The sequence below is a fragment of the Nicotiana tabacum genome, chromosome 18 (genome assembly GCF_000715075.1).
Source record: "Nicotiana tabacum cultivar K326 chromosome 18, ASM71507v2, whole genome shotgun sequence".
In the NCBI taxonomy this organism is placed as follows: Eukaryota; Viridiplantae; Streptophyta; class Magnoliopsida; order Solanales; family Solanaceae; genus Nicotiana; species Nicotiana tabacum.
Window position 1 is genome coordinate 7,498,460 of NC_134097.1, and position 14,153 is coordinate 7,512,612.

General features: G+C 37.3%; 1 protein-coding gene and 1 non-coding gene across 3 annotated transcripts; one reads left to right on the top strand and one right to left on the bottom strand.

Moving 5' to 3' along the window:
* Nucleotides 1–1,497: 1,497 nt before the first annotated feature.
* LOC107827169 (putative purine permease 5) lies at nt 1,498–5,852 on the top strand. Of its 2 annotated transcripts, XM_016654257.2 has the most exons (3): nt 1,533–1,691; nt 4,080–4,410; nt 4,603–5,852. In XM_016654257.2, the coding sequence occupies exon 3, from the start codon at nt 4,611–4,613 to the stop codon at nt 5,676–5,678; it is 1,068 nt and encodes a 355-aa protein (XP_016509743.1). In that variant the 5' UTR covers nt 1,533–1,691; nt 4,080–4,410; nt 4,603–4,610; the 3' UTR covers nt 5,679–5,852. The 2 variants fall into 2 exon arrangements, with proteins under 2 accessions (XP_016509742.1, XP_016509743.1); XM_016654256.2 differs by lacking the exon at nt 4,080–4,410 and having other exon boundaries at nt 1,498–1,691.
* A 744-nt stretch (nt 5,853–6,596) lies between these two features.
* Nucleotides 6,597–6,669, bottom strand: TRNAE-CUC (transfer RNA glutamic acid (anticodon CUC)). Its single transcript has one exon. It is a non-coding gene; the product is annotated as a tRNA-Glu (tRNA).
* Nucleotides 6,670–14,153: the final 7,484 nt, after the last annotated feature.

Consider the following 14,153-nt stretch of genomic DNA (forward strand, 5'->3'; position numbering starts at 1 on the left):
TTTATATCACTTGTTTCAATAAGCTTGTCAATATTGTCAAAGAATTATCATGCTAAAGCATTATCCAATGCTAAAACATTTTTGACATGTCATTTATGTGAAATCTAAAAGTAGTAGGGGAAGTATTAAGTATGATGTAAATGTTTTCTAAAAATTTGTTTCATTGATAAAATCGTTTTTCCCGTATTTGTTTGCTCTAAATTATTATAAATATTTTATTTAAGTAAAAATAATTTACACCAATAAGAAAGGATAACTTATGTCATATATTAGCATTTTTATTATAAGCATCTCAATTTTTACGTCGTATCACTCGTTTCAAGTCACAAAAAAAATTTGTTTTCAACTTTTAATATTGGTACTTGTCTATTTAATTTCTGAATTTCGACCTTCTTTTGAGTAAAATATTCTTGTTTTTTTTGTATGGAAAACACATTGTAGAAACCAACTTTATGATGCAAATCAAACAGCTAAATTAGTAAGATACCACTAAACTAAAGTGACATTGGCAGAAGAAAAGCATTTTTTAAAATCAGAATTCATAGCACTTGGAGTTTAAAAAAAAGTTCTTTATGAAAGGGAGAAAAAAAAAGAGAAGAAAATCAAAACACGTTTACTTTTCGTTTTAAAAAAAAAGAGAAGATGATAAAATGGATGGACGGGTATATCAGGAGAGATACGATTAGAAACGAAGATATTCGGGACAAGGCAAGAGTGACCTCCGTGGAGGATAAAATGCAGAAAGTAAGGCCAAGTTGCTTCAGGCATACGAAGAGAAGGACACAGATTCCCCTGTAAGGAAGTGCGAGAGATTCGCCTTGGTGTGCATGAGAAGAGGCGGAGGCAGACTGAAAAAGTATTGAGAAGAGGTGATTAAGCAGGACATAGTATAACTTCATCTTACCGAGGATATGACCCTTGATAGAATGTTAAGGAGCTCTGACTGTGGCGGAAATAACATAATAGAGAGAGACAGGAGTGAAACGAAGGAAAAGAACAGTTACTCCAATATCTGGAAAATGAAAAATGTACAGCTCACTCTTAACGGTGTAAGTACTGCTAGTTATAGAAGCTAACCACTCACTCTATTGTTAATTCACTTAGTAGTTATACCTAACTACCTACTATTTACTGAACACTTAAATACGCGGGACCCACAGCAGGTAAATAGATAGTTGAGTGTATTTTTTTTTCTATATCGATAGTATTAGTATTAGTTTTGTATTTCCTTATTTACTTCTTGTTGCATGTTGCCTGCTTTTTTTTTAGTGTCTATTCGAAATAGTCCTTCTGTCTTTACTAGGTAGGGTAGGGGTAAGTTAAAGAGTCCTTCTGTCTTTACTAGATAGGGTAGGAGTACGGTTTATATAATTGTGAGATTATATTGGATTTACTTTATTGTTGTTGTTTATTACTTTTCGTCCCTTTTGCATTTTTTTTTTAATTATCTCAACTAAATTTTGTTTAAATAATTCTTAAACAATGGGAATCCGAATCGAACCCCAAAATTAGGTGGGAAACCCAAAAAAAACACCCACAAAAAGCCACCACCAACTAACGTGCTGTTCTTTAGACCATAAACACAGTTAGTGTAGGATTAACTATAAATTCGAGCTGAGCTCCACTCAACTTCCTTCACTATCCCCTGAATTTTGGATTGATGCAGCAATCTTTGCTTGTTTCAGTTCCGGGTCAGTTCCAATTTTATCTCAATTTCCATTTTTTATCCTGTCATTTTTTAGGGGTATGTTTGATTTGTATGAAAAAAAGAATTAATTTTTTAATGGTTCTTGAAAATATAAATTTTAAGTTTTGGATTTGTAGCACTTGATTTTGTTGAACCTATGGTAGTTGAATTGTGGGTTTTTGGGCTTTTAGCACTTGATTTGTTCTTGAGTCGAGATCTGTCGAAAACAGTCTCTCTAACTTCTCAACATAGGGGTAAGATACGCGTACACTCTACCCTTCCGAGACTCCACTAGTGGGATTACACTGTGTTTTTTGTTGTTGTTCTTGTGCGTTGAATTACAATACTTCTGTTGTAGGTACTGATTGCCTAAAGAATAACAATTTACATATTAAAGAAATAGCAGCTTTTGACAAATGACATTTTATGAGTATCATATTCTCTTACCTGCTTAGAGAGATTAAGAACATTTGATGAAGTTATAGATTGTGGAGAAATTGACATCCTATAATTCTTCTGTTATTGTTTTCTTTAGTTTTTTTAATAAGTCTGACATTCCTTAATTCTGATACTGACAAGTAGGTCAATGAAGTTCTTGTATATGAATTTATAGTTATCTATTTACAACAACAACTACGTCTCAGTCTCAAATAAGTTGTGTCGGCTATATGAATCCTCACGAACCATATTACTACATTTAAACTTATCTCAGGCAATTTATGGTTATCTGTTTGATGAAAAAAAATTGGGAACTTGGGAAATGAGTGATGTTTTCTCAATGTTCTTTTATTTTCTGAAACTTGGAATGGATAAACAGCTGATACGATTGGGAACTCTAGCAACTGACTTTGTAGAGACAACGTAGAACAGTGTAGATGCTAGCTAAACTGTCTTTAACTTTTGGAAGATTGGAATCTAATTCTTCTAGCTTAGACCTTTGATTTGTCCTCTCGCATCTTGGGAATTTGATATGGCAGGGCTAGACATCGATCGCACTGAAAAATGTGTGTACCTAAACTATTTTGTGTAATATATAACGTATTATTTTTATAACAGTGGTGTCTGAGCTAGCTTGCGCCGCACTCTCACCTATTCCATCAAGTACTTGCTATCTTCCGCACGGTAACTCTGCCCACCAAGGCTTAGACAGATAAGAAGAAATCACTTAGTGTTTCTTGTCTGTATTGGGACTTGAACCTTGGTCTCCAAGGTTTGCACCCATTGTGTGCTTGTATAATTTGTTCCTATGTAAGTTTAAAAAAGGAAAATTAGGAATGAATGAGTTAACATGCAAATTGGACAAGGAAGATATAGACCTTATGGGTAATATGCAAATTGGAAAGGAAGATAGCGAGAAAAAAAAAAGAAGTAAAAGAAAAGGAAGATCAGTAATGAAGCCAGGATTTTTATTAGGGGGTAAAATTTTAAAAATTAAATACACGAATAAGTCAAGGGGATTCAATACATAGCATATCTACTTAAAAAATAATTTTTACCTATCTAAACAATATAATTTTCCGCCGAAGGATGTCAAAATGACACCCTTTGGAGCTATGTGGCGGAGCCACATTGAACTTGACACCCCTTCGCCGGAAAATTACATTATATTGCTAAATAATATTTTTTATTTTATGTATATTTACTATACGTTGACTCCCCTTAACTTTTCGATATATTTAATTATTTATATTTTGACACCCTTTGATGAAAATTCTGGTTCTGCCACTGAGGAAGATAGTGATTCTATGGGTGTAGAAACAGGAAGCTGCAGAGCTCAAATGGTTACTTGACATTCTGTAGAAATAAAAGTCAAGTTAACAGCCTTAAGACTGTTGTGTATCTTTTTTCTCTCTGATCTAGTTAATCTTAAATTGTTACCATGTCATTAATACTAGAGTATTTTAAGTGCAATCCAATCATATGGTTTTTGCTTATTTTTCCTTTTGTTTAAAGGGGAATAAAAAGTGCTCCTTAGATCTGCAAGGTGGCACTACCTTGAATGTTTAATGCATCACATTGGTTAATAGTTGGTAAGCTTTGCAACTTCAAACAATTACCACTAGTCGTAGTTTGGAGGCGCAAATGTGATGCCCTTTTGAGAACCTTCTCCTTAGCATTGTGTTTCCAGGTCGAAAGATTCAAACCTCTACAACTTATGGCAATGCATACATAACTCTGAATCTCAAAGTCTGAGCTACCTATGTATGGATACAATATTGAGTTTCATATTCTGGCAGTGGTTACTGGTTAGGCACCTGAAAAATTTAATTTTAGCTTGAGATTGCTGATTGCAATATGATGTTGACTGCCAATGTCTATAATTTATCTTCTATTTATTTATTCCAAGTCCTTAACTGTTAAGTGGTTATTTATTTGTAAATCCTCACTTCAGGAAGACCACCAGTATAAATAGCGATTACGCATTGGTCATAAGCTAACTATACACTTTCCAAAGAAACAAAAGAAGTTCACAACTAAGGTGCTTGACCCCAATGGTGTGTCGTAGTGATCAATGAAGTGGGTTGAAAACCATGAGGTTTCAAGTTCAAATTTCAGCAGAGACAAAAAACATTAGGTGATTTCTTCCTATCTATTCAAGCCTTGGTGAACACTGAACAGAGTTACTTGACACCTGTTGTTGGTGGGAGGTAGCAGGTATCCCTTGGAATTAGTCGAGATGCGCGCAAGCTGACCTGGACACCACGGTTATCACAAAATCTAAGGTGCTTGAAGGTTCAAGCTTGTTTGCTGCACCTTTTGTTAGCATTGTGTGATCCTATAGTTGCTGTACTCCATGTTTTTGTTTCTATTTTATATTGAATGCTACTCGTGTTCATTTTCTGATTCATTCAAATGTCTTTCCTCATGCCATCTTTGAATATTGATATTTCCCTATGATGGTTGGCTTCTTGTAGAGGAAATAATGGATGAGGCACCACCAAAGTCATTACGGCAAAAAATGTCAGCCTATTGGACAACGGCGTGTGAAATGTATTACAACAAACCAATTTCACACTGGATTCTTCTGTTTCTAGGTAGCATGGGGATGCTTGTCGCGTTCCCTGCTTCTAGCCTCTTGTCCCGTATATATTTTGCAAATGGTGGGAAGAGCAAGTGGATAATTTCATGGGTTTCAGTTGCAGGATGGCCTCTCATCGCGATAGTCCTAATTCCTTCGTACTTCTTTCTTGAAGTGTTCCCGACGCCACTTGACTTAAAACTAACTTTATCTTATGTTGTATTGGGATTCTTGAGTGCTGCTGATAACCTCATGTATGCATATGCCTATGCTTACCTGCCAGCATCAACTGCTGCTCTTTTGGCCTCGACTTCCCTGGTTTTTTCTGCACTATTTGGATATCTTCTCGTGAAAAACATTATCAATCTATCAATTATAAATTCTATTGTGATCATTACTGCTGCCATGACGATCATTGCTCTTGACTCTAGTTCAGACAGGTATGGCTATATCACCGACCATCAATACATTATAGGTTTTGTGTGGGATATACTGGGATCTGCACTCCATGGTCTAATATTTGCCTTGTCAGAGTTGGTTTTCGTGAAATTACTCAGTAAAAGATCGTTTCTTGTTGTTCTGGAGCAGCAACTCATGGTTTCCCTCTTTGCCTTTATATTTACAACAATCGGACTTGTTATAAGTAACGGTTTCCATGGGATGAAATCTGAGGCAACAACATTCGAGGGCGGAAAAAATGCATATTACTCGGTTATTGTTTGGGGAATAATCACTTTTCAGCTGGGAGTCTTGGGAGCCACTGCAGTTGTTTTCCTCTCCTCTACTGTTTTGGCCGGTGTCCTTAACGCGGTAAGAGTGCCGGTTACAAGCATTGCAGCTGTTATATTGTTGCATGATCCTATGAGCGGTTTCAAGATTCTGTCTTTGACTATTACATTCTGGGGATTTGGCTCTTACATTTACGGCAGCTATAGACCTGCCAAAAAGGATGCCCCGCAAACTATTTCTTAGTTTTTGTGGTTTTTCCCATTATTTCATCTTTCTCACCATTGATAGGATTGGAGATCACAAAGTGTATGTATATGTTTAACTGGCTAAATTATACAAAGTTGAAACTATATAGTAATATACATGCACAAGATGTATGTACTCTCTTGTGTAAAATGTTAAAGTTCTCTCTTTGTGCTATTGGTGTATTTGTCTCTCTTATCATGTCATAGGCTGAAGATGCTAGTTATGAGAAATTAATAATAGGAGGGCTTTTCCTCTTCTTTTTTTTTTTTTTTTGAGCGTTAGAAATTGAGCAGATGTGACAAGCCTTTGGTGGACGGAGTGATCGGGTACTTGTGTTGGTGAGGTAGCAGATAAATAATCGAATAGCCGAGGTACATGCAAGTTGCATAATCTTTGTTTGAACCAAGGTCCAATACAGAAAATATAATCATTGCAAAAGGCGTGCACTTTCTCAACGCATACTACTCCCTTTGGTCCACAATAAGTGGTTTTTTAGCCCTTTTTTTGTGGTCCAAAATAAGTGATTTTTTCAGATTTCAAGAATGAATTAATTATTTTTTTTCTCCATTGCTCTTGGAGTAAATAGTGTTGGAGTATGTGTTAGGAGTGTTTATGTAAAGAGATAGTAAAGGTTAATATGGTCAATTTCATTACCAATTAATATTAAAAGGTGAATTTCTTAATTTGTGCGAAAACAGCCAAAAAATCACTCATTGTGGACTAGAGGGAGTATCTATTGTAAGGGGAAGAGTGTTCACTTTCTTATGGAATTTAGTATTCTCGTCATATTGTTGGTAAAGTTGAATCACTCATCATTTGACTGAAATAGCATATGGACTTTTGTAAACTCTTAAATACTCAACAAAGATCCTACTTAGGAACGAAAAAAAAAAAGGAAAAGGAATTTAAAGAAAATTCCGTTGCCGGGACTTGAACCCGGGTCTCTCGGGTGAGAGCCGAGTATCCTAACCACCTAGACTACAACGGATTGCTGATAGTTGTCAGTGCTAAGTATTAGTTAACAAGAATAACTCAAATAATTATTTATTTAAACCATCCAGTTATTTCTCTAGCCGAAAAATTTCTTCAGGAACAATTCCCTACATGAATGTTATTTAAAAACCATAAGGCTTAAGGTTACCAGCTTGCAACAATAACAAAAAACTCAGTGAAATTCCACATGTGGGATCTCGGGAGAGTAATGTATATACCGTCCTTATCTCTACCTTGAGAAAGTAGAGAGATTGTTTCCGGTAAACCCTCGGCTCAAAAAAAATACAAAAGTAAAGCGAATAAAAAGGCTCGGAAAAGATAAAAGCAAGAAATAACAAGAAGTAGCAATACCAGCAAGGCAATCAGAAAATCAACGTGCAAGAATCAACAGGTAGTAACAGAAATCTGAGAACAAGAAATACAAGACTAGCACTAAATAGTGCGCTAGAACTGCTTGTACGAAGAAGGTGCTCGACTACCTGACCTTCTACCATAATTCTCGACCTCCACTCTCTAACTCTTCAATTCAAAGCCAAAAGATCCGAAACTAGTCAAACATTTTGCAATTCAATCAAAATATACTCCAATGCTTATAATTAATCAATTTATAGAAATTATCAACTCCGCTCAAAAAGTCAATAAAGTCAACCCCGGGGCCCGCGTGTCCGGATTTTGAAAAATTTTAAAGATAAACTTTACCCATAACATTACGAACTCAAATATATGATTTATTCCCAATTTCATATCCAATTTCGTGGTCAAATTCCAAAAATACCAATTCTAGGTCTTTCTTAAAAATCCCAAAATTTTCACAAATTTTTATGTTAAAATTCCATGTTCATGAAATATAACCAAACGTTGCTTAGAAACACTTATCCCCAAGAGATGGATGAAATAGCTCTCCAAAATCGCCCCAAAGTCGGCTCCAAGAGAGAAGGATGAGATGAAATGAGCAAATCCCGTTTTTGGTAACTTATATTTTGCCCAGGCCTCCCTTCTACGCGATCGCCGAAATGACCTCGTGATCGCGGAGGCCAAACAGACCTTACCCATAAATTCCCTTACGCAAACGTGATAAAGCTTTCGCGATCGCGAAGCTCAACCAGGAAAGCCTATGCGAACACGTGTCAAACAAAGTGAACGCGAAGGCAAAAATCCCTAGCCTCAGAAAATACCCTACGCGATCGCGTGAGCCCTTCCGCGATCGCGTAACACAACTCCCCCAAACAGGCCTGCCTCCTCAACTCTCTGCGTTCGCGACTCATCTCACGCGAAGAAACACCTGCTCCAGCTACGCGGACGCTTTTCCTCTTACGCGATCAGGTTGAACAAAACCTCCACCAGCCCAGCTAACCCTTCGCGATCGCATCCTTACTTCCGCGATCCTGATTCATACCAATCACACCAGAAACCAACAGTGGCAACCCAAGGAGAATTGATCTGAAACCATCCCGAAACTCACTCGGGGCCCCGCCCGACCACACCAACAAGTCCCAATACCTTACCCAAACTTATCCAAAGGCTCGAAATACCACGAACAACATCAAAATCATGAATCGACGATCAACTTCCTTCTTTCAACTTTCAAACTTCCAAACATCGACGAACGCGTCCGAATCATATCAAAACATTCCGGAATGACGCTAAACTTTGCGTACAAGTCATAAATCACGATACGAACCTATTTCAATGCTCGAAATCCCAAACGGACATCGATAACACCAAAGTCCACTTCAAACCAAACATAAAAAATTCTTAAACTTTCAAAATGCCAACATTCCACAATAAGCACCGAAATACTCCAGGGCGACCCGATACTCAACCCAAACATACGCCCAAGTCCGAAATCATCATACGAACCTATTAGAACCTTCAAATACCTATTCCGAAGTCGTTTACTTAAAAGTCAAACCTTAGTTAATTATTCCAACTTAAAGCTTCCGAAATTAGAATTGTCCATCCGAATCAACTCTGAACTTCCCGAAATTCAACCCCAACCGCACGTACAAGTCATAATACCTGAAGTGAAACTACTCAAGGCCTCAAACTGCTGATCAACGCGCTAGAGCTCAAAACGACCGGTCGGATCGTTACACTTGAATGGCAGGGTATCCACAGACACAGTGGCGGACCCAAGTGGTGGCTAGCGGGTTCAACTGAACCCGCTTCACAAAAAAATAATACTGTGTATATGTATAAATTAGGATTAAAGATGTTTAAATTTTGCATAAATATTTTATTTGAACCCACTTGACAACTACTATTTTACGACTAAATTTATATACTTTTAAGATTGAACCCGCTTGTACAAAATCCTGGGTCCGCCACTGCACGGACATGCAATGACATGAAACAATGAACAAGTTTGCACAGTTGCAAATGCAAAGGGAAAGAATGCTACCCCTAAAAGTTTGTGTATGGAAATAGATGGATTGAGAGATTAATGCTGGGTTAGACTCTTGTGTTCATATATTTGTGTGAATCACTAAGATTAGGGCCATATGTCCAATCTTGGTTAAACTATAATAGATTATTTTATGGCCTGTAACTACTTCATGTTTTTGATAATAAAAGAAAATTCTTCCAAAAAAGAAATGGGGTTCTTCCTCCAATAGAAAAGAAAAAATATAAATATAAATTAAATCCAACCTATGCATTTATGCGTGTTGTCTAATCCTATTTCTTTCTATTGCCCTTTCCTTTCATTTCGTATTAATGAAATTTGTGCTTAAAATCAAATCTTAATAAAAGATTTTAATTTACTCAATAAAATTTATATATATTTCTATTGGATTTGATCTTTTTCTTTTTAATGGTGGTGTTCGAGTTATAAATCTTATGCACATCTCAAGTATACACTGGCTGCCTCCATCAATAGTTGTATGGGGTAACTTTGCTCAGCAAAACGTAGGTAATATTTTAATGAAATTCAAGGTTAATTAAGGAGATATACTTTCTAGCAATTTCTCATTGTATAGCGATCTCTTTTCTTTTTTTACTATTAAATAGAATTTCAAAAATAATTTCATATAATTCAAATAACTCAAAGATGTCGTCATCAAATTGTTTCTTTCACTTGGTCCATATTTATTATGAAATTCTAGTTCACTCGTGTGCACAAACTCAGCCAATTTTCTTTTTAAGAAAGTGTAAAATTTGAAATATACACAAAGGGTATACATTGATAAAACCTAGTGAAATCGGGAATCTTCAATTTTTCGGGTCAAAAGCAAATCTTTATTGGGTAAAATCTCATGTGTTGCCTATCTGGACGCTCCTATTTAATATATCACCAGTTTTTTTTCTTCAAAAAATTTAATTGACAGCCAGTGTAGGCAAACTTCAGATAAAAATGTCCATCCATCTCTTCCTCTTAATATCGAAAATTTGGAACTACTAAGCTTAACTTCGGACAAAATTGATTGCTTCAAAATTATCACGCGTATGTCTGAACTTCAGATTCAGATTCACTGTTTGAAGTTAATTATTATTATTATTATTATGTGTATACGGTAAAAATCGGGCCTACCCGATTTTACTATTTGACCAAGATCGGGAGATTGCATCGAAGGACGGTCTCGTAACGGAACAGACTAAATCACAAGGACTGGGTACCAAGTTCAGAACCGAGGTACCTGTCGAGATCGAGGCTAGTAGCGATCGAAGCCAAACAAGACAGACATCGAGCAAGATCGAAGATAGCACAATAACAGAAAGGCGAGATATCCGTGACTGGTCAAGGATCATGGCGTAAATCTCGGAACGGATCAAATCAGAAATAGTTAATTAGCTAATCATGGAATTTCCTTCTGTAATTAGAGTTATACCATAAGTAGACCTCCTCTACTATATAAAGGGGAGTATTAACCATTTGTAAGACACATTGTCCTTGCATAAAAAAGCCAATATAACTCTCTCTCTTTAGCTTATACTCCCTTGTCCATCAGCTTGTTTTATTCTTAAATGTTTTGGTATCAATCAATTCGAGGGTATCCTATCTCGAGGGTTAAATTCCGTTTCAACACTGGTTCGCTTTACTTTATAGTTCATTTCTATCATTAATCTTCATATTTATCTATTGGTATTAAGTGAAATCACATATCCTTAGAACCTCATTTTAAGTTTAATTGTTATCCAATTTTAAAGGTAAACAGTTTGGCGCCCACCATGGGGCCTAGGATAATAGTGATTGCTTAATACTGATTCCGATAACACACACTGCTTTACACTTATTCTCGTAAAGAAACTTTATTTTTAAGGATAAACATGTGAAACTCACAAGCAGCGCCTACACATGGTGACAACAGCCTTGGATTTCACGGGAAAAATGACAACATAGCAGCCCCAGGAATCGAGGTGCCTCAGGCTGACCTCGAGGAAGCACCAATTGCTAATCCCGTCGATGTCAGTTCACATGTCGCCCAAAATACAAATTTGGGCGTTGAGCCCGAAGGTAGTATACGTAGGGAAGTTCGATCAGGTGGTCTGTAACGACCCAACCAGTCGTTTTGACTGTTAGAATCCCGTTTCCCTAAATAAAACTTCTCGTATGTATTTTTAATGATTTATGACTTGCGGGGATGGTTGGTTCGGGATATGGAAGTGTGTGAGTTGAAATCGGAACACTTGGTTCCTTAAATTAGCTTTAAATGGATAAGTTTGACTTCGGTCAGCATTTTGAGAAAACGACCCCGGAATCGGGATTTGACGGTTCCAATAGGTTCGCATGATGATTTTGGACTTGGATGTATATTTGGATCGGATTTTGGGGGACCCGGGAGCGTTTCGGCGCCTAATAGTGAAAGTTAGTTCTTGAAGGTTTTTGAAGTTCTTTAAATTTGGTTTGGAGTAGGTTTTGGTGATATCGAGGTCCGAATGGAATTCTGAGATCGGGAATAGTTCCGTAAGGTCATTTAAGACTTGCACGCAAAATTTGATATTATTCCGAGTTGATTTGATAGGAATCGGACGAGCAGAAGTCTTTTTAGAAGTTTTTGAATTCATAAGTCAATTCATGCGTGTTGGCGTCCAATTCTTGGTTTTTGATGTTATTTCCGGATTTTGATCGCTTAAGCGAGTTTGTATGAGGTTATTAGACTTGTATGGATAGTTGGTGTGGAGCCCCGAGGGCTCGGGTGAGTTTCGTACATTCTGAAGGAATGAAAATACATCAGTTTTCTGGTGTTTCTTGGCAGCAGTTGCAGGTCTCGCAAATGCGAGAAATTGTTCGCAAATGCGAACCTCGCATTTGCGAGAAGGGATTCGCAATTGCGAAGAAGCCCGACCTAGGCAGTGTTCGCATTTGCGATACATTTGATGCATTTACGATCCCAGCAGAGTTCGCATTTGCGACTCTTTGGTCGCATTTGCGACCCCAACAGCTGAAGGCCAAGCTTCGCATTTGAGAGAGTTGTGTCGCATTTGCGAACCTGGTGTCGCAAATGCGACATCAGAGGCCTGTGCCCAGCTCATTTAATGCGCGACTTAGGCCATTTATCTCACTTTTCTTTCATCTCTTGGGTGATTCTTAGAGCATTTGGAAGAGGGTTTTCACCTAGCACTTAGAGGTAAGTAATTCCTACATAACATGAGTTACATACATAGATTATTGGTAGATTATAACATATAAATTAGTGAAAAATATGGATTTAGGTGAAAACCTAGGTGTTTGACAAAAATGAGATTTAACCACGAAATTTGTTATGGAACTTAGTAAAAATCATATATTTATGTTCCTAAGATTATGGGTAACGTTTCCATACGAAAATTTCCGGAATCCGAGCACGTGGGCCCGGGGTGAATTTTAAAAAATTTACCATTTTGGATAGGGTAATTTATTTAATAGATGAATTTTGAATTATTGAACATATATTAATTATTTTATATAACTTTTGGATAGTTTCGGATTTTTCGGCATCGAATCGAGAATTTTACGTGATGCGATAATCCGAAAGTGGACTTTGAGACGAGGTAAGTCTCTTGTCTAATCTTGTGAGGGAAAACTTTTCTCATAGGTAATTAAAAATTAAATTTGTTGCTGATTAGGGGGGGTTACGTACGCACGAGGTGACGAGAGTCCGTGCGTAGCTACTATTAATGCTAAAGTTGAGGTAGTTTAGGACTCAAAAGCATGAATTACTTGTGTAAATGGTAGTCTTTACTTAATTAAATTATTTGATATATTTATATATATGTTGTGAATTGTTAGATAAAGTATTAAAGGATGGAAATCCCATATGTTTGAATTTCTATTTAAATTAATTAATTGTTAAGAGAAATTATTCTTCCTCCCGAATTTATCTTGCAATGAATATACTCTCTTTCCGGAGGTACATAAGAAAATGTCCTCCTTTCTTGTGGAGGGGGCCGAACTCCTCGGCAAGATAGATGCATCTATGGATCATGTCGCACGTCCCTCGGCAGTGTACACGACTGTAATGACCCAACCGATCATTTTAACTGTTAGAACCCCGTGCCCTAAAAATAAAACTTCTAGTATGTACTTGTAATGATTTATGACTTGCGGGGATAGTTGGTTCGGGATTTGGAAGTGTTTGGGGTGAAACCGGAATACTTGGTTTCTTAAGTTGGCCTTAAAGTGCTAAGTTTGACTTCGGTCAATATTTTTAGAAAACGACCCCGGAATAGAATTTTGATGATTCCAACAGCTCCGTATGGTGATTTTGGACTTAGGAGCGTGTTCGAAATTTTATTTGGAAGTCCGTAGTTAAATTAGACTTGAAATGGTTAAAAACAAGAATTTAAGTTTGGAAGTTTGACCGATGAGTTAACTTTTTGATACCGGAGTCGGAATCCAGTTCCAAAAATTTTTATAGCTCTGTTATGTCATTTATGACTTATGTGTAAAATTTAAGGTCAATCGGAGTTGATTTGATAGGTTCCGACATCGAATGTAGAAGTTGAAAACTCTTAGTTTTATTAAGTTTGAATTGGGGTATGATTCATGGTTTTAGCATTGTTTGATGTGATTTAGAGGTTCGACTAAGTTCGTATGATATTTTAGGACTTGTTGGTATATTTGGTTGAGGTCCCGAGGGCCTCGGGTGAGTTTCGGATGGTTAACGGATCAAAAGTTGGACTTAAAAAGCTGCTGCAATTTTCCCTTCTATTGTATATTTTGGGCTGTGATCGAGCCCCAGATATCGAGCCCACGATCGAAGGTTCAGCTCGAGGGCCATGATCGAAGGCAAGGCTCGAGGGCCAGGATCAAGACCCAAGATCGAACTTGATCGAGGCCATGACCATGTCCCAGGCTCGAGGCCTGATCGAGGCCATGACCAGCTCCCAAGATTGAGCTCCCAAGATCGAGCTCCCATGATCGAGCTCCCAAAAACCATCTCCCAAGATCGAGCTCCCATGATCGAGCTCCCAAAATCGAGCTCCCAAGATCGAGCTCCCGAGATCGAGCTCCCCTGATCGAGCTCCTTGATCGAACTGGACAGAGCTGTAAGTTATAAA

What these genes read in the sequence shown, in the direction of transcription:
- LOC107827169 (XM_016654256.2), top strand. Translation starts at nt 1,661, where the DNA reads ATGCAGCAATCTTTGCTTGTTTCAGTTCCGG. An exon ending in TTTGCTTGTTTCAGTTCCGG is followed by an intron (nt 1,692 to 4,602) that starts GTCAGTTCCAAT and finishes GGCTTCTTGTAG; the next exon opens with AGGAAATAATGGATGAGGCA.